At 45.2% G+C, this 20,389-nt stretch overlaps 3 protein-coding genes across 4 annotated transcripts in view; 2 read left to right on the forward strand and 1 right to left on the reverse strand.

Moving 5' to 3' along the window:
• The window catches only part of camk2a (calcium/calmodulin-dependent protein kinase II alpha), a 34,750-nt gene extending 31,111 nt beyond the window's left edge, over nucleotides 1-3,639 (forward strand). The window contains exons 17-19 of one of the 2 annotated variants that reach the window (XM_039618944.1): nucleotides 1-4; nucleotides 97-325; nucleotides 1,876-3,639. The exon at nucleotides 1-4 is cut by the window's left edge and continues 91 nt beyond it. In XM_039618944.1, the coding sequence (XP_039474878.1) occupies nucleotides 1-4; nucleotides 97-325; nucleotides 1,876-1,879 (237 nt within the window). In that variant the 3' untranslated portion in view covers nucleotides 1,880-3,639. Of the gene's footprint in view, nucleotides 5-96; nucleotides 330-1,875 lie in introns of those variants that run through there. The other variant, XM_039618943.1, reaches the window with a different exon arrangement.
• Nucleotides 3,640-10,768: 7,129 nt separating this feature from the next.
• On the forward strand, nucleotides 10,769-13,676 carry rps14 (ribosomal protein S14). Its single transcript, XM_031741883.2, has 5 exons — nucleotides 10,769-10,868; nucleotides 12,069-12,223; nucleotides 12,305-12,466; nucleotides 13,033-13,109; nucleotides 13,562-13,676. Exons 2-5 carry the CDS (start codon nucleotides 12,075-12,077, stop codon nucleotides 13,627-13,629), a joined length of 456 nt encoding a protein of 151 aa, XP_031597743.1. The 5' UTR covers nucleotides 10,769-10,868; nucleotides 12,069-12,074; the 3' UTR covers nucleotides 13,630-13,676.
• Nucleotides 13,677-18,605: 4,929 nt separating this feature from the next.
• On the reverse strand, nucleotides 18,606-19,140 carry LOC120442349 (hepatitis A virus cellular receptor 1 homolog). Its single transcript, XM_039618771.1, has 2 exons — nucleotides 19,067-19,140; nucleotides 18,606-18,978 (listed from the first exon to the last, which is right to left on the reverse strand). The coding sequence occupies exons 1-2, from the start codon at nucleotides 19,095-19,097 to the stop codon at nucleotides 18,668-18,670; spliced, it is 342 nt and encodes a 113-aa protein (XP_039474705.1). The 5' UTR covers nucleotides 19,098-19,140; the 3' UTR covers nucleotides 18,606-18,667.
• Between the last annotated feature and the right edge of the window lie 1,249 nt (nucleotides 19,141-20,389).

The raw sequence follows: 20,389 nt of genomic DNA on the forward strand, positions 1-20,389 counted from the left end.
AACTGTGAGCTGAAACAGACTTCCTGTTACACCTTGCTTTTTAAAAACCTCTCAGAGGTCACCTGATCGCGTCCACCTGTCCGTCTATGTCCGCAGTGTGGTCCAAGAACAGCAAACCGGTGCACACCACCATCCTGAACCCTCACATCCACCTGGTGGGCGACGAGGCCGCCTGCATCGCTTACGTCAGGGTGACGCAGTACATCGACTCCAACGGGACGCCTCGCACCGCCCAATCGGAGGAGACCAGGGTGTGGCACCGCCGCGACGGGAAGTGGCAGATCGTGCACTTCCACCGCTCAGGCTCCCCCTCCACGCTGAGCAAGTAAGAGCAGGTCAAAGGGCAGCGGGGCATTCGGGGCAGCTGGGAAAAACCAGCACGATCATGAGCTGCACGGAGAAAAAGTGTGAACTGAGGCAGGATCGATGAATCTGATCCTCAGCAGACATCAGTGAAATCATACACGTGTTTATTCCTCAGCACTTTGTCAACACCAGTTTTCTCCATTCTTAGTATATTCGCTCTTTTTACCAACGACACATTCACTGCAGGTGGTTGGTGCTGAATCACTGAATCATCCCTCATATGAAACGCTGTGAAGCTGTTTCTGCATCACGCCTTCGCTCTGCTTCATGTCGATGATAAATGAATCTGGGTGGAGGTGGAGCTGCTTATTTTAGCCCCACTCGTGTTTGCAGACCGAATCTGAGCCAGACTGTCGTTCCTGAGAGACAAAACCCAGGAACAAACAAACCTGCCGCTGTTACTGATGCATCAGATCTCAGCAGCAGTCCCCTCGTACAGACTGTCCACTCGAGTGGAAACAGTGCAGTCGAGGGTTCACACCAGGTGCTGATCCACAGTTGGTGTGCTGAGGACAGGAGGACTGCACAGAGGCTCAGCAGGTCTGCTGTGAAAGGAACAGCAAAATGACCCCAAACCATGAAGAGCATCCACCACACACTGCTCAGGAAACCTGAAAGGGACACATTTAAATCAGAGCAGAGCAGCCAGTCGGTTAAACCTCTGATTAGTTCAGTAGTAGAGAGACTGTTAATCAGTTTCAGCTGCTCTGACGTTCATGAAATCAACTAGCGCAGGCAGTCCAACTCCTCCAGCAAATCAATACGTGCCAGTGCCAGAAGGTTTGTGTGTCTCCCAGCACAGTCTGCAGAGCATGGAGGAGAGTCCGGCCGTAGGAGGCCATCATCAGGGCCAGAATCAGAACAGAACGAGGATATCCAGAGCTACATGATGACCTCCAGCTGGCCGCTGGTGTGAACATCTCTGACCAAACAATCAGACTTCATGAGGATGGCCTGAAGGCCTGACATCCTCTATTGGCCCTGTGCTCACTGCCTGGGAGGCGGAGCCATAGAATAGCAGACTTGGCAGGTCCACCCTGAGCACACGTGACTGATGTGAAAGGGTCTGGAGAAGCTGTGAAGATGCTGCCTGTAGAGCATGACCAGGCTGGTGGTGGGTCAGTGATGGTCTGAGATCCATCATCTGATCAGGAGCCCGATGGTGTCAGTAACATGAACGAGAGGCTGCATCATCGCTCACTGTGATTTTCAGGCTGTTTGAGTTCCTGACACGTCCGAGTGTTTCTTGACGTGTGTTTTTACTGATTTACTCAGCTGATTACATCTGCTGCTGTCTTCAGATCAGCAGATTCGACTGTAACTGTAGCGTTACCTTTCAGGGTGGGGGGCTGCTGGTCTGAGTGTGTCTTTGTGTGTCTTTGCTGCTGTAATGTGATGCAGGTAAAATGCGTGTCGTTGTCGTGGACTCGTCACTGTTCAGCAGGATGAATCGTGTTTTCAGACATTGTTGATTCAGTCGCTTACAAACACATTTGGTTTCGTCTCCAGCTAACTTCCAGAGTGAGTGGATCTTTGATGGGGCCACCGTCACCGTGACAGCAGTTTGATTGACAGCAGGCCGGGCCTCTGACACCAACCATTCAGGATTTTGTTTGAGGAGTTTGGAGAGGACACGACGGGGCCAGAAAGCTTCACTCCAACAAGTGAACTGCATTACCAACCAACCAACCAACCAATCAGCTTCCTCTTCTCAGCTTGTTTGGGCTTTGCTTCAGCCACACCCCTTTGTGATCAGCCAATCAGATTGTAATAATGTTGGGAAACCTTGTATCTCCTGTTTGTTCGAGTTCAGGAGGTTCAAACCTTCCAGATGTTTAACAGGACCAACACCTGCACACCACAGCTCCCCCTGTGGACAGAACACGTCACTACTGTGTGTTAGCTTCACCCAGCATGTGGTTAGCCTAGTTTAGCACAAACACTGGAAGCAGGGGGAAACGTTTAGCATGGCTCCACCCAAACAGCCCAGTGTCGCCTCCATCTACATGATGAGTTGTAGCTAATCGAGTGTAGACGTAGAAAAAGTCCCCACCTTTAATTTTTGCTGCTCGTCACGTTTCTCATGGATCTACTGACCCGTTGGCTGCACAGACTTAGCTTTTATAGTGTTCGCGTTCTCGTGTTGGTTACCTTTAGACTCAGATATTAAACACAGGAAGTACGAGCCTCGCTTTCAGATGTTTGGGAGATACAAGCTTTCCTGAAACTACAGATATTTACATAAAGGAACAAAAAGATATATTATATAGATGTAATGTGATATAATACTATGATCAAGAGCTGCTTTGTTCGCTACAGATTATTTAGATAAATGAACTCATGACTGAGACGTGAGCTGAGCCACACTGACAACAGCACACTGACCAATTATATAATATAAACCTGGAAAATCAGGATTATCTGCAAATACAGTAAAAAATATATTAATAAAAACACTTTTTTCTTCCCGTACATCAGAAATAAAACTCTTCTTCGTAGTCATTAATTTTAAAAAGCGCCTCATTCCCCCTTTTTTGTTTTATGTTTTTACAACTTTAAACCTTTTGTTTACCTTATTTGCCTCGTAGGCTTCCAGAGTGTATACATATATACTAATGGCACAGCTCTTAAACTAGCACGTTAGAAACACGATTAAGCCCAGTTATTCAGTTAAACCCTCGGGTGACCCAGAGCTCATACATGGATCGTTTTAGCGGCTAAAGCAGCTCGTGGCCTTCACGATGACGTCATCTAACAGAGAAACTTTATTTAAACTGTGCACGCTGCACAGGAACACTCATCTGCTTCCACCGGGCTTGGGGAGCTCTAGAAGCTTCCACCACCCTCTGACCTGTGATCTTCCATGAACAGCCACACCTCTGCTCACATCAGCCCCACCCCTCCCCCACAGCCACCGCCACCACCCTCCCCCACAGCCAACGCCACCACATGTCCTAACGAGGAAGGCCTTAACGAGGCGTGTATCTACCTGCCTGCTCTCCGCTCAGAGCATCATTAGCAGCACAAACTTTATTGTTCACACCGAGTTTACAAGATTCAGATTTAGGAGCTGCCCCTTACCTTTGAGGGAACAAAGAAATAGGGAAGGAAGAAAGGAGTCAAGGGACTAAAAACAAAAACAACAGAAACCAAGAAAGGAATAAGGAACGTCTCCTCAAAAACACACAGACAGACACATGCACAGATACACACACACAGATACACACACACACACACAGACACATGCACAGATACACACACACAGATACACACACACACACACAGACACATGCACAGATACACACACACAGATACACACACACACACACACACACGCACAGATACACACACACACAAACAAACTCGTCTTTGTTTTTTTACACATTTTAAAACTCCTCGATGCTCAGACAGCCAATCAGAATCATCATCAGTCTCCAGTGTTTACAGGAAAGTACGGAGTCCCAGAAGTGACAAACATCACTGCCCATCATAGTGACACAAATTTAGGTTGTGTCCAAATTCATGGGCTGCATCCTCCTGAGGACCCGGCCTTCGGTCTACGTGGGCCGGGTCCTCAGAAGGTCGGGTAGGCCGGAAGTAAACAGCTGTGAAATTGGACGGTCTGGCCTTCTGATTAGCGTCACCGCTGTCTCGGTGGAGTTTAATAAACTCGGCCGTCTGCTCCTTGCTATGTAAAATATAACAGGACACTGGCGTAAATTCTCGACCATCTCACACTTCTGTTTAATCAGTTTTCTGTTTGACGTTTATTCAGCTGTGTGAAAACCACCCGGGGGATTAATAAAGTTTTATTTAATCTAATCTAATCTAATAACTTTAATCTCAGCCAAACTGATTTACTCATGAACAAATAAAACACTGAAAAAAGCCAAACAATATCCTTTTTAGGTTGTCTAAGTGACTTATATATTACGTTTAACCTGAGTGGCGAAAGACCGCGGTGATCTGAAAACGATGTGCCAGGAGTTCGCCGGTTTCGGCGGCTTCAGTGACCCTCGAGCTCTCGGCTAGCTATCGAGCGGGTGGGTAACAGACGTCTCTGAAAATGTCGGAGCACTTTTGCAAATATGCGATACCTTGATAAACCAAGCAGATATTTGAAGTTTACACAGCTACTTTCTCGCCTGAAAATATGTTAAAAGTTTATTTTGTGACCCAGAAAGATTAATAAGAGTAATATTAAAACTTAGTAGCGGCCGCCATTGTTGGAAACTGGAATTGGCTGGGCCGCACTATGAATCCTGGGATATGGTGGGCCACGAAGGACACACCCGACCCATCCTTCAAATTCGGGAAAAAGGAGGACGCATTTGTCGGCTGCATTCAGAGGAGTCCACGAATTTGGACAGCCTTCGGCGCGTCGCTGTGATGTAATCGGCCTACAAATGCGTCCTCCGGAGGATGCAGCCCATGAATTTGGACACAACCATACTGAATTGTTACAGTCACACTCTGGACTGTAACAACAGTTACTGAGCTACAGATTTCAGACGCTTAACAGCAGAAACATCCCAACACAGTTCTTGGCAGGGCTGGGAGTATTTTAAGCAATAATAAATGTACATAAACACAAACATACAGACGTTTGATTTGATTCAGCTAACGAACACGACGCCAACCTATGGAACCTGTAGTGACTGTACATCAGCACTGATGTGTCGCTAAGCTCCAGCCAATCACAAACCAGTACAACAGAGAAAAAGTGACTCAGACTGATGGTGAAACATCCGTACCATCCATATATACTGCCTACAGAGTACTGCACTACTTTAATACTAGATGAGTAAACATAAACCATTGTGAGGGTTGGATGTAAACGTGAGCTGCCATTGCAGATGGTGCTTTTTGACTCTTCTGGGCCTCCATACAGCAGGAACTCAGACTGCCCCCTGTTGGTCTGTTGGTGGCGTGGTCGCGGTGTGAAACCTCATATCTCCGTGTGGTTCTTTTCTTCCTGTCGTTGTTTTTTAGAAGCCTTAATTATGGACTAACTTAATAACTTAAACTTTACCTGCATCTTGGATCGTGGCTTTAGTTATCAACCTGCCGGCTCAGAGTCTCTGAGTCGGCGCCGTGGTTGGTGGATTTTCTTTGCGGTGGTGTAAAACGGTTGGACGTTTGGCTGGAGTTTTGCAGGGAGGGCTTGTGTTTCTTCCTCTTCAGTGTTTCTGTACAGATTTGTGATTTTCTGCATGCTGGAACTGACTTTGTGTTTTGTGTTTTAGCTTCAGCCTCCGTGGCGTTTTGACGTTCGCTGCTGTCGGGACGCGTTCCCGCTCTCCGGTGACTTGACTCGGACTCGTTAGATTTGTTACCATTCCTCACCTGGAGCAATGGCGTCTGCTAGCCGCGAGCTAACAAAATGCCGGCGGTGCCACCTTTGATATTCTGCGATTTTTGAGCCGTTGTGTTTGTCTTAGAGGCTTTGAGCAGCTTTTTACCATCGGGAGAATGTAGAACTTTGTACAATCAGATTCTTATTATGACGATGACATGATTATGATTATTATTCTCGATATACTGCATTTGTATATTTACAAGCTTTTTAATGTTCGGATCAGACTTCCAGTGCTGGCGTTGTGCGAGTCCGCCTGTAGAGAACACAATGTGCACTATTAGCTTGATTATTTTGTTGAGTGTTGAGTTCCCCAGCTGCTGCTGAATGTGTTTAATTTATTGACATCTCTGTGCCATTCGGCATCCCGCCTCAGAAACGCTTGGAGCTGAGGAGGCTGAATACCGAGTCAAAGGTCGGGGGGGTCGGGGGATGGGAGGGGCCACGCTGAGGGTGGAGCATTACACCTCTTGTCATAGTGTGTCCCATTCGCTGCTAGAAACAGCTGGGAAAATGACCGGACCGTCAACATGTTCAAAAATCTGAGATCATATTTGTAAAGAGGCGGAGCTAGAACTGCACAGGTGTGCTGTGATCCCGGCTAACAGTGTGCACATGTATCCGCAGGTCAAAGGTGGCCTTTAACTCCAACCAGCTGAATGAAAACACACAAAGAGCAGAAAGCGTTGTGAAACGTATTTAAGCTACTCTGACCTTTGATTTTATTCAGATTTCAGTTTTGGAGACAAAAACCTTTCCTTGTCCTTCAGCCTCCTCACCAGACTGAGCGTGACCACCGTGGGGACTCTGAATGGCACCTCCAGCGTGAATGGCTGTTTTCTACAATAGTCTGTGTTTTCTAAAAGCAGCACCTCCACTTTGACCTTTGACGACACTTGAAAGTATTTATTAGTGGTGAAAAAACTCGTGGACGCACAAACGTCCCCACAAATATCTGAGATGTCATTTTTTTAGAACTCTTTTGGTGTTTATGCTTGAAACTGAAAAATTCATCTTAGAGTAGATTTCACGTGTTATTATAGGAACACTGCTATGATGTTTCTACTGTGTTTCTACTGGATGCTCAGTGGGCGTGGCATCTCCATGTTTATCTGAACGATCCAATCCAAAGCAGGGACTTCCTGCTTCTTCAGCTGAACGTCTTCAGGTCGGATGCTAAAGACACTCACAGGTCAGAAGTTCCTGTTTGGAAGCCTCACCTGAGAGAACAGGAAGGAGGAGGTTGCTTCAGACACCTGGGAGACTGTTAGCCACGCTTAGCTCCTCTAGCCACAAGCTAACGGGGTTTTAATCAGCTAGCATGTTAGCTTGTGGGTTACAGGTAATGGTAACAGTAAAGCTAATGATGCTAACAGACCGCATTTCCCATGAAACATCGGAATAATCAGCCTAACGACTCAGAGAAGGATAGGTTTGAGCCGGGGCAGTTTAATAGACCAATGATGAAGCGTGATGACAGCCCACCCACAACACGTGCTGAGGCACCGCGAAACAAAACCAACCACAAGCGCTAACAGCCCTCTCTGCTGCTGAAGGCTGATTTAAGTTTAAAAAGGTCTTCTTCTTTTTTTTACATATTGTTTCCAGTAAACGTCAAAGAGCGCATTAAATATCTCTCAGAGCTTTCTGTCTTCATGCTGGTCTAACTCTGGTCCAGGGAAATAAACCATCACACAGGAACTGAAGCAGCACGTCACAGTTTATTATCATTTAAAGAAGTGATGGTACAGCCTGAAGAGTGAAAAGCCTGGTGAGTTTCAGGCCTCAGTCCCACAGTCAGAGACCACCTGGGAAAAATGAGCATCCCTGATTGGCCGGCATGTCACCAAACAGCAGTGAAACCTGAAAAAGTGCGACAGGACTCAGTAACTAAGGCTGTTTGCCTTCAAAGTAAAAGCTGTGCTTTACTGCCACAAACAAAATATTTCAAAAGAAGCAATTTTTATTTTGAAGGTGAATTGGATCCATTTCCTGTCTGTTTCACAGCCTGCAGCTTGCAGGAGCTCCACAGCATCGTATTTAACCGGGAACTCCCGCCAACCTGCAGCTACCCCTCGGCAACCGGCCGGACAATACTAATTGTTCCTTAGCAACCTGTGGTTACCGGGGTTACAGACTGCTCTGTGAATCCAGCAGAAAGCCACGAAGCATTCACCTGTAGAGTTTTTACAACGAGATATTTTCATGGAAATAATGAAGGTTTTAATAATAATTAACAGTCTCAGATGCTTTGGATGAGAGTCCGAGAGGAACCAATAGCTGATTCCTCTTCGTCGTCTTAAAACACTTTGTGAAGTCTGACTGAAGACGAGTCCCAGCTGCGCTCTCGGGTCAGCCGCATCCTTGGGTCCTTATTTGAGGTTTGATTAGCTTCAGTTTGATTTTATGGATCAAAAACATTTTAGTTGAACTTCAGTTTCAAACCAAACTGCAGATGTTTTGCATAATTAAATCAATTATAAATGAAAATGATAAACGAGTCTGTATCTGAGTGTTCTCGGCCCGTCACTGTGTGCTGGTGAAGGTTCAGTCTGAAGCTCCTCCTCCTCCATCGCCCACCATGTTGGCGCTCCGTCACATCCTGTCAGCTCGCTCTATGATGGATATTGTTCTGTACTGTAGTAACTGGACTATGCTGCATGCTCGTGTGTAACTGTGTGAGGGCGAGAGTGTGTTTGGACTTTTCTTCTGCATCGTGTTCAAAGTGTTTCTGTAAATAAACTGAGGTGGTCAAATGCTGCGCTCTGATTGGTCTGTTCTCACTTTCAGCATCCTCAACAACAACAAAACATTTTTATTCAGAAATCTTCAAACACGATTCATCTGATGGACAAACAAACATTTTCTTGTCCCATAAATAAAACATAAAAACATGAACGTACGCCTGAGAGGTTTTACTGTGATTTTAAATAAGAGATTTTTCTGATTTTACTGCATTTCTGTAAAACTCTGTGATTCGTGTTTTATTGGATTTGTCCAGTTTCATTTGGTCCCCTGTAAAGTTAAGTCTTGGAGATGTTTCATTCTAATATCAATAATATTGTGTGAATAAATGATGAAAAGCTTCAGCTGGGAGCAGGTTTATCTCACGGGGACGAGGAGAGACCGGCCCAGGTCCGACTCCGACCCGCCGCCCTTTGCTGCATGTCGCTCTTCACTGAGACTAAAATCTAATAAAGCCACAAAATAAATCTGCTGGTTCTAGTTTATAAACTGAGTGTGGACGGGTCGACTTTAAGGGAGTAAACATGATGTTTATGATGATCACTCAGGTGTTCATCACAGCCACAGCTCAGAGTCTCAGATTAACCAATGAGCAGGTTTCAATAACTGATCAATGAAAACTGAACAGGAAGGAGGAGGAGCTTATGTCTCTGTGATGAAGACCAGCACGCAGAGTTTCTGCGGGAGAAGAAGAAGCAGGAAGGAGGATTTCTCATTGTTGGCAGAACTGTACTTAAAAAAACAATTTATTTGATTGGTCTATAGTTGCTGTAGTGGGCGGGGCAGTGCTTCACATCCAGCTTGGTGAAAAGGCCTGAGCGGTGGTGTGGCAGACAAATCTGTCCTGAAAATGATTTAAAAAGTAACAAATATTAATTATTTAAAAAATTGCTCAACACCAAATACTTTGATAGTTTCCAGCAGACATTTTCTTTGTTTAGCTAACTTAAAAACAAAAACATTTCCATGGGCGGCTCATTCGACCTGTAATGATTTTGTAAACTGAGCCGCCTTCAGAAATTGAAAAATCTTTCCTTTAATCAAACAACCGTTAATATACTTGGACATGTGCAGGTCCAGAGTTTGTGGCGCTTTAGCCTTGGTGTAGTGTGCACTGTGATTAATGCGCGCGCGCGCGCACACACACACACACACACACACACACACAGGTGGTCAGTCAGTGCCTTCCAGTCTATGAAAACCTGCTCTGCACTCGGGGCCTTGAGGGCATACGTTGTATGTCCATGTAAGGAATTCTGTCTGGTCTCCTCAACCAACCTGCTTGGAGTGTTTGGCTGACCGTGTGTGGAGGTCTGTGCAGGTGAGAAAGGTGAAACTACCTCCTGCCTGACAGCCTTCACTGGAGAAGGTATTTTCAGTCAAACTATGATTATGTTCAAAGGGAAGCGACTGCGATGTGAGTGGCTCCAACAGTGAGGATGCTACTGTTCAGGTCTCTTCTTCTTCTTCTTGTACGTATTATTGGCGGTTGGCAAACAACTGCATGGTGCATTACCGCCACCACTGGTATGGAGTGTGGACAGGAATCACGTTAAAAAAAACCCCAAAACAAAACAAAACAAAAAACTTCATATCCTCCCAAACAACCTGTTCAGGTCTCAGGGAATGGCTGCATTGATGTTTGTTCAGTCATTACCTAAGGATGATGCCAGACCCCACATGGGCACAGGAGCCACATGTACAAGCTGGAGAAAAAGTGTCCACACACCACTCATGCTCCTCAGCCTGCAGACGAGGCCCTGAGCTGAAGCCTGAAGCACCACTGGTACAAAGATGGGAGGACCGTGGATCAGACTGGTGGCAGGACAAAAGTTACCAACGTCTGAGTTTTTCTCAGTTTTCTGCCCGGCATGGAGAAAGGCTGTTCAACATCCACAGGCAGGAATGTTCCCTTAAACAAACACATCCTCCCAGTCAAACAACTGAGAGACCCCTAACGCCACCAGCACCACCAGCACCACCAGCCAGACCTCAGACACCACCAGCCATGCCCAGCAGACCCCAGAATCCCTCAGCCCCATTCATCACCCTGCAGTATCTGATGTGCGTAATTATAATTTATTAAATTAAGTCAACATTTAGATATTGAAAACAATCCATATTAACAACAAAAACAGTTCAGTCAGCTGTGAAACTCAAGGTGAATAGATACTGAAACTAAATTAAACATAAATAATAATATAATATAATATAATATAATATAATATAATATAATATAATATAATATAACAATAAAACTAAAATGAAGTAATATAAAATAAAATGTCCACGTGGCGGCAGCAGCTAGGCCTCGGTTTCCCGCCGGAAATCGTCATCTTATCGCGCCGGAAGCGGAACGTCTTTCCTTTCTTGTTTCTGCTCCGTAAAGAGACGTACACAGGTGAGTCCGCTCCCGGTTTATATCCTCTGTAATCTCTGCTGCAGGTGACCATCCGCCGCTCTGCCTGGTCGGTGCTGACCCTGCGTCTCTTCCCGCGTCTGTTGGCGTCTGTATCGTTTCTCTGGCTGAAGGTTAATGGAGGATTTTTCATGTTTGGTGCTGTGTGGGGGTTTGTGTCCAGCCGCCATCTTAGCTCCGCGCGAAGTCTCCTCAGAGGGAAACAAATACAACGTTAGAGCCAGGTGTGTGTTGCAAAGGTGTGCTAAAGGAGCGCGTGAAGTTTTAGGTGAAACAGCAGGTAGAAAAACGCTCTGTGAGGTCCCGCCAGCTGCTCGGAGTTAACACAAGCTAACAGCTAACATTAGCTTATGTTAGCCTCCGCGCTGCTACTGAAGATTCAAACTTTATTTAAAATGTCAGCAGTCACAGCAAACACGCGGGTCCGAGTCTGCAGGCAGAGTCAGAACCTCCTCAACCTGCACCGGGATGGACCAGGTCAGTGACACCACGTGACCGCGCGGTGGGTCCGTTATCGGACAGAGGGCGCGTTCCAGTTGAAAACAAACGGAGCCGGGCTGCCCCGGGTCAAAGTTCAGAGTTAAAGTTTAGACTGGACCGGGTCAGGGTTGGTTGTTAGATGGTTCCTGAGTCTGAGCTGACCCACCCAGTGAGGTGAGGTGGGTCTGATCAGGGATCAACAGGATGATCAGAAGCTCTCGGACTGAGGAGGTTACTGTAGAGTTCAGGTTCAGAGCTGGTGTGATTGATTATTTATTGATCAGCCGAGATGATTGGATGGTGATTGATTGTCTGTCATATCAGGTGAGTTTTCAGAGTTGGAGGATGCCGTCTGTGATTGGCCATTTCTGTGTGCGGTGGGTTTTATTTTGGAGGTGTCCCGACTTCCTGTTGCTGTTTAATGTTGACCTGAGAGTTTTCAGGATTTTAAGGTAAAACTCATAAAGAGGTCAGACCTGAACAGGAAGTGGGGTTTGGGGTGTAGTGGAGGCATGGGGAAACGCTGCTGGAAGGGAAGGTCTCACCGTGTTAAGCTGCGGCGGCGGTCTGGTCTGTTTGGCTCTCGATGTCTGTATAAAGAATAGCTGGCTGTGATTGGTGGTTCTCCGTGGCTGTGGTATGTGTGCGTGCTCACTGTGACCTCATCATGCTCACATGTGTCTGACTCCTCTTCCTCCTCAGCAGAAGATGGCTCCTCGTAAAGGGAAGGAGAAGAAGGAGGAGCAGGTGATCAGCCTGGGTCCTCAGGTGGCCGAGGGCGAGAACGTCTTCGGCGTCTGCCACATCTTTGCCTCCTTCAACGACACCTTCGTCCACGTCACCGACCTCTCCGGAAAGTATGTCCTCTCCGACCGTCTGCTCGTCAAAATAAAAGCTGCTCTCTGATTGGTGCTAATGGTGTCTGTGTGTGTTTGCAGGGAAACGATCTGCCGTGTGACCGGTGGGATGAAGGTGAAGGCGGACAGAGACGAGTCTTCTCCGTACGCCGCCATGTTGGCGGCTCAGGACGTCGCTCAGCGCTGCAAAGAGCTCGGCATCACGGCGCTGCACATCAAGTTGAGGGCCACCGGGGGCAACAGGTAACCTGCACTCACCTGATTCTGTAGGCAGTGGGCTGACTCTTTATTAGGTACACCTCGAGCACTGACTTGTGAACAGATCAATAAAATTTCAAGTTACCAGGTTTAACCCAGTCAGGTGATCAGGGGTTAAATCCATGGTACCCAGCATGGACTGCTGTACCTAATAAAGTGACAGGGGCGGAGTCAGTGAAGCAGAGTGTGAGTGGTTTTTATTAAATCTGCCATTTCTGTGCAGGAAGCCTCGTCATTTGGTCCAAATCTGAACCAAACTCCATTCAAAAAACTGCTGATTTTACTGAAACGGTTCGAGTGCAGCTCAGGTGAAGTCCTCAGCAGGGTCTGTTCAAAGCTCTAAGACTAGATAAAAGTAGAGTCGAGTCTTTATTGTTACCTGAGTAAGTCTGACTGGTTTTACTGGAGATAGACCAGCAGCCTCTGACTGCATCACTGCAGGTCCGGGTTCACCCAGGCCTCTCAAACCCAGGTGTGTGTGTGTGTGTGTGTGTGTGTGTGTGTGTGTGTGTTACCTGTCCAGGTGATGACCTGCTGTCTTTTCCTTTCAGGACGAAGACTCCTGGTCCTGGAGCCCAGTCTGCTCTCAGAGCTCTGGCTCGTTCCGGCATGAAGATCGGGCGCATCGGTAAGTTTGTGTTTTTATTCATATTAAAGTTTTTGACTAAAAAAACCTCAGTGAGCTCAGTGAGCAGGTAGACGAGGCAGCACAGTTCACGTGTCACTTCCTGTGATACAGTCACCTGAGTGCAGTCGGGTTTAAGGTCGTGTGTGTGAGCATTAGTCTGTTGTTGTGTCATTTTCAATAACCTTTAGTGACCTGTTGGTGAACACCTGTGCTGGTCTCAGGTCAGCAGGTATGGTTTCTCAGTGAGGGTTAGAACTGTTCTGGTTAGAAGCTTTAAACGACTCGGCGGGTTTGAATTAACTTTATTGGTACATCTACCCGATTGACACAGTTTGAATCTGAGCTTTATTGACAGCCTGAACAGTGACGTGTCCTTTAACTCGGCTCTACATTCATGTGACAGTGTTGACGAGCGTCTGATCATGTGATCGTTTCTTCCTCGTGTGTTTCAGAGGACGTCACGCCGATCCCGTCAGACTCGACCAGGAGGAAGGGTGGTCGCCGCGGTCGCCGTCTGTAAACTGTAAACAGCGACATTTTCACCACAATAAAAGATTAGTCACCTTCTGTCTCCGTGTCTCATCAATGACCTGATCACCGATCCATCAGTTTGAACTTCCTCACATGATTATATGAACATTAATGAGCAGTGGGCGGAGCTTTGAGAAACCTTCATGTTTACAGTCAAACATTAAAATCTGGTTAAAACATCAGAGTGCAAATGGGATCAGTCCACGCTAGAGACCGTCGATGCTGGAGTAACATTACTCGAGTACTGCAGTAGTTTAAAGTACTGTGGTATTGATTGATGTGATGGAGGTGGGGACAAAATAACAGGAACACCTGAAGCTTTTCTAAAACACATGTTTGGATGTTTCCAGGGGTTCTTATTATTGTGTCCACCCCTGTGGGTGCAGCTGTGGCTCTGACACACAGCATGATGGGAAACATTCAGACTTTCTTCTTATGGAGGATTTGAATCTGTGGGCCCTTAGTTCAGTTTGTTTTTCTGTTGCACTAAAATAATCTGCTCGAGTTAAAATGATGACATCATGCTGTCATCATAACAAGTTTTTTTTTTTTTTTTTTTTTTTTTACAAAACTGAAACAATCATTTAAAATTGATTCACTCTGACTGCATCAACCTGTGAGTGACATGAAGCTTCAGACCACCACATGGACTCATCATATTTAATATTTATTTTATTTGTCAACTCTGATCTGTGAGGTCATTCCCAGGGCGGGGCTTCAGAGCAAGCTCAGACTGTTCACACGGGACTCTCCTCCTCCTCTGATTGGCTGAGTCTGCTGTCAGTCTTCAGTCTCTGACCACGCCTCCAAACTCCTGCAGACAGATTCATCAATGAATGAATTTAAACATCAGTGCTGATATTTCTGTGTAATGCTTTAGTCTGACCAGCTGAGGGCGACATTTACCATCAGCTGCTCCAACCTGAAGGGTCGATCCCTCAGGTCACCACACCTGTGTGTGTGTCTGAGGAACATTTAATGTTTTACAGCCGTTTAAAGACATTTATGTTGATGGTGTCTGTCGTCTCTGAGACTCTGTGGTCAGTTACTGTCATGTGATTAACCTGTTTTTCCTGCAGAATTTACAGACCTTTACAAAAAATTTGAATATCATGAAAAAGTATATTTATTTCCCTAATTCCATTCAAAACTTTAAACTTTCATAGATTATAGATTCAGGGCCCACAACTTAAACAGTTTCAAATACTTAGCTGTTTATTTGTACACAATTTGGGCTTCCAGCTCATAAAACCCAGAAAACAGTAATTCGAAAAATTAGAATACTGTGAAGACATCAGCCCAAATTTTACAGGACATGAATGTTTTAACCTCCTAGGACCTGGCGTCCACATATGTGGACATCACATTTTGGGTTATTTAGACCAAAATACTGAATTTTGCTTTACATGGGCCTGATACCCACTTACGGGGACATTATACTGCTACTGTTCTATCAAAATTTTAAATGAATATCCTCATATGTGGCTCTTATTTTTCTTAAAAACAAAAATAAGGTAAAAAAAAAAAATCTGGTAATTCTTTGCTTTTAGATTCATCAGGCCCCAATGTGACCAAATATCAAAGGGAAATTAAAATTGCATGCTGTGGAAGAGTTCGGGTCTTAGGAGGTTAAACTGGGTGTCACACACAACTCATCTACTAAACTCAAAGTACCTGCACAGGGTTTCCCAGGTGTCATTAAATTGCCTCCCTTTGGTTCAGTTGTCTCAGTTAAGTTCAATATGGACTGCAGACTTGACAACTGGCCAGAGCAGCATCATTGATACCCTCCATAGGATGGGTAAGCCACAAAAGTTCATAGCTAAGGAGGCTGGCTGTTCACAGAGTGCTGTGTCCAAGCATATCAACGGAAAGTAGTGGAAGGGCAAAATGTGGCAGGAGAAGATGCACCAGCAGAAGAGACGGCCGTGGCCTTCAGTGCATTATGAAACAGAAGATTCAAGAATCTGGCAGAGATCCAGAAACAGTGGAACGAGGCAGCAGTCAAAGCTTCAACAACCACCACATTTTGGGGTGCAACGTCCGGTGCAGGTGTTGGCAAACTCTGCTTTCTTAAATTCACCTGCAGCAGTCTACCAGAATGTTTTAGAGGACTTCATGATTCCTTCTGCTGAGGATCTGTATGGAGATGCAGATTTCATCTTCCAGCAGGACCCAGGTATCCAGGAAAAACAAAGTACAGTAACAAAGTATTTGTACTTCATTGCTTTAGTTAAGTACAATTGTGTGTCTCTGATTTTGTTTACATTTATATCAATCACACTGAACAATGACTGATCATCAATCAGAGTGATGGATACATGTATGTCAGCTCTGAGTGCAGACGAGGCTGAAAAGACTTTCAGACTGATGGACTTTCCAAAGCAGCTGCAGAGTCTGATGGAATCTGATTACACTTCCTGTTAGAACAGACAGATCCAGCGGATCAGAGGTCAGTGTGCCATTTGATTGCATTAGCAATAAATTTAATAACGCTCTATATTAACAGTTACACACTATATAGAACAGCTTGATAGAATTATATTTGTTTGCAGATGTTGGCAGCTATCAGCGAATAGTTATCAGCTATTTGGAAACAAAAAGACACTTTTTATCCATAACAGCAAATGAACTGTACAACAGAAAATACAAATGCTATTTATGGTCTCCTCACAACAATGATAAGAAAAATAAACTGGGCCAATATGGCATGTTTGTTAATACAGAGACACACATGTTAATGTGATCTCTGGTCTCCCACTCAGAGACACAGGTCTCCGAGTGTCCAGCATTCAGACGCTACCTGAGGACACTCATGTGAGAGAAAATCTGCTCACACAGATATGTAGAGCCAAATACTGTCAATAAGGCCTCTGCAATGTTCTGAAGACAGTTAAACTTGTCAGGTAGTGATGTCCAGCAGGTGAAAATGCAGCTCCATGAACACGCACAGCTGTGGATTCCAGCTGTGCTCGTAGTTCTGCAAACTTTGACCCCACAGAGTCGAGCTTTTCAGTTCAATCAGCTGCATTTCAATGTCCTCTGTGTCCAGGCAGCTAATGCGAGACAAACCCATCTGCTCATTAAAGCTTTCTGGTTTGATCAGAAAAGAAAACATTGGTCCACCTGGAAGTCCTGAAAACACATTGTGAATTCTGTCTCGAGTCAACAGATGTATCCGTGTATTTCTGCTGATGCTGCGCTGAGCAGGCAGCTCCTGAAGCTTTTGAAGTGTCTGAATGTGGAAATTTCAACATTGCTTGAAAAACACTGCCAGCTAGCAACGCGCCTCTCACCGGTAGGCTAAGTGATTTTTAGCCAATTACAAGCTGAATCTGGTAGTTGGGGTTGTTAGCTAAGATACCGTCATTAAGAAGCAGCACAACTGATGTGTCTATGTGAGCTAATCTGCGATGTGCAGATTAGCGATGTGACATCCACAATAATCTGTTTAAGTCCCTCATCATCATTATTATTCTGATTAACTATTTCCTCTCACCTGAATGCAGACGATACTCACCTGTACCGCTCGTTTAAACCTGTGATTTGGATAAGGACATGATCTTAAGGACATGAATGTTTGGATGGCAGACAGATTTCTGGATGTTAACACACACATGACTGAGAGTTTCATTCTGGCTCAGCGTCTGGGTTCTTTCTCATCCACAGTAAAAGCTGCTGCTCTGAGTCATGGGTCCATTTCTGATTCATCTTTGATTTTGATGCTCGCGTCAAGTCTGTGACCCACTCCTGCTTTTTCCATGTAAGAAATATCATTAAACTCAAGGCTGTTGTCTCCAAAAGTGAACATGCCTTCATCTCCTCCTTTCTGTCAAAGGTTTCTGTAAATCACCTTCAAGCTGTGAAAGTGCTGCAGCAAGCCTTGTTACTCAGTCATACGCACTCATTTGGAGCCATTCCCCAACTCTCTGTGAATGCTACTCATGATCTTTGATCAATTTGCATATTAATGATCATAAACTGGCCTCACAGCCCATTGTTCATTCAGTGGTTCTAGTTTCAGTCATTGTGCAAATGTCCTGTTTATAAGGTTGAAACCTGCAGTCAGCTGAGGCTGAAGAAGTCACCTGATGAAACGTTTCTCCCACTGAAAACATTCAGATGAACAGATGTGTTGGTGCAGAGTTTTAGACCGGCTTGTTCTGAGTCAGCACCGACTGTCAGCCTGAAGTTTATCAGTAAATCTGCTTGTACAGATAAACATGTTTCTATGGAAACAGACGTGTAATACCAGGTTTCCATTTTCATGTGATCAGTCAGCTTGTTTCGTTCTCACAGATGAACCTTATCAATATTTTATTGGATCATTTCTTACAGGAAGATCATCGCTGTTATCTGTGGAGTTTTCACTGTTTACTAAGGATTTGTTGAGCTCATCAACGATATTGTTCATGTCACTGATTGATTTTCAGTAAAACACTTCTAATTATACTGTTTAATATCTAATAATTAAACAGTGTAATTACTGTAATATTGCTTTTTTCAGATTTCTTATAACATGTAGATGACTCCTACTTTGACCTTTGGCTTTAGATCTGATGGTTTCACTGTTTAAATAATGATTCGGTAAATTTTGATCTAATGATGTAACAACTTTACTTTCATGGAGGATTTTTATTATTTCAGTCTTGTTATATTAAAAACAGAAAAAAGCCCAACTTACCTCAGTCTGAGTCTGCGTCGTCATCGAGTCTGTGGCTGTGACATCACTTCCTGTTTGTCCCACCACGGTGGTGATGGTGGTTAAGATGTGAGGAGCTAAACAGAGTTTGAGTTGTTAATAAAGTGAAACAAACGTTTTACAGGAAGTTTGTGTGGAAGACAAAGATGGATTATTTTAAACTGACAGTCATGCGAAGCAGCTGTGGTAGATCCCACAGATGGAGCTTCAGTGATCATCTTTAAGTCTCCAGGTATCTGCTTCATCAGTGAAGCTTCATTTCTGAAGGGATTCTCACCTGTGGTGATGCTCAGGTCGTCAGCAACAGTCAGATCGATGTGATGCTTCATATCGTTGAACAGCCGGGTATCTCCACCTTGCAGCCGTATCGTCCAGCGTCTCCCTCTGTCAGGCTCTTTATGGTCAGAGACACGTCTCCGTCCTCCAGTCGGCCCAGCAGCTGATACCTGCTGGAAGCTCTGGTTTCCACTCTGAGTCCATCTGTGAAGATCAGCTGATTGGAGCAGCCGCTGGTTGGTAGTTCTCCTCGCTGCCAGCACGCTGACAGAGCGCCGTAGTATTTCCTGTCATACTTACAGGGCAGAGTGATCTCCTGACCCGTGTGACCTTTGACCCTGCTGCTGTCACATTCACAGACTGAAAACACAGAAACAGGAAGTTAAAGACAGTTTGGTTTAAGAAGAGTTTCCAGCAGAAACATTCCTGATGTGAACGAGCAGAGTACCTGAGAGCAGGAGCAGCACCACGGCCGCCATCGCTGCATCAGTCCGACGGTTTGTGTTCAGTTTCAAGACTTTCAAGCTGCTGCTTCTTCTTCTCCTCTGACTTTCTGAGAATCTGTGTTATTTATATTTCTGTGGTTTGTCAGGTCAGCTTGTGACTTCCTGTTAACAGCAGCTCGTTCTGTAACTTCTGATCTCACTAAACCACATCGGCACGTTAGCCCCCCATCCTGGGGCGCTAGGTGGGTATTTTGGTACAAAAGCCCATCTCTCTGTTTGTGTGTCTCTCAGCTGCAGCAGTTGGTGAGTTGTTGTGTTCTGTTTCATATTTCACAGTCAGTGTAAAGCTGAGCTCGGCCCTCCCACAGAGACGTTAGCAGCACCGATCCCTCAGGTTAAGTCTTGTTTTCAGTAAATTGCATGATCAAAAAAATGTTTTGTCTCGCTCCCATTTCTTCTTGTTGCATGTTGAAGATCTACTTGGAACCTTGTTACGATCCAACCATGAAAAATAGGATTTTTTGACATTTTTCAACTGGTCTTAAATTTTTGATGGAGACTGTACCAGCAGCTGCTGGGAGATGTTGGCTGTGACTGGCTACAGATAGGATGGGGGTCTCTGTGGGGCCGTTCAGAGACCCCGTCCTCACTCGCTACTGGGCTCGGGGTCAAAGTTCAGTCTGGTGTTCTGGGAATCCATCCTACCCGTTGTTTCCGCGCATACGCTGTGCATGTGCACAACACAAAGCCCAAATTTACTTAATTTTTCTTTAACCCATTGTGAATATTTGTTATGGTTAAGCATAGGTTTAGTCAGAAGTCACCGTCAAATTATAACACGAGTAGGACAGTTTCTCTGAACACACCGGCTCTTTTGGTTTCGAGTTTGTCCTCAGCAGTAAACTCACATCTGTCTGTTCAGGAGCATCAGCATGAACAGACGACATCATCAGCTCCTCTGAGACTCAAAGACCAGGTAAAAGCTCTGTGATCATTACAGGTGATGACAGGTAAGTCTGGGCCAAGACTTCCATCAAGTTTTAATAACACTAAAATTTTTCCTTAGGCTGGTCACACTTCCTGTATGTCTAAAGTTTCAAAATAAAATGTCTCAGAGCTGCTGAACGTGGGAACATTTACTCTGTGTTGATCGGTCATCCAGGAAACAGTCCTTCAGACCAATGTCCAATCAGGGCAGAGGTTACTGATGACCTACCTGCCTGCACAGCACACCTGCAGCAGCGTGTTGCCCAGCATGTAGAGCGGACCATCATCACACTTTCATAAACCCCAAAACACATCCAGATATCTTAAATACAAATCAC

Source organism: Oreochromis aureus, linkage group 10, assembly GCF_013358895.1.
Source record: "Oreochromis aureus strain Israel breed Guangdong linkage group 10, ZZ_aureus, whole genome shotgun sequence".
NCBI lineage: Eukaryota > Metazoa > Chordata > Actinopteri > Cichliformes > Cichlidae > Oreochromis > Oreochromis aureus.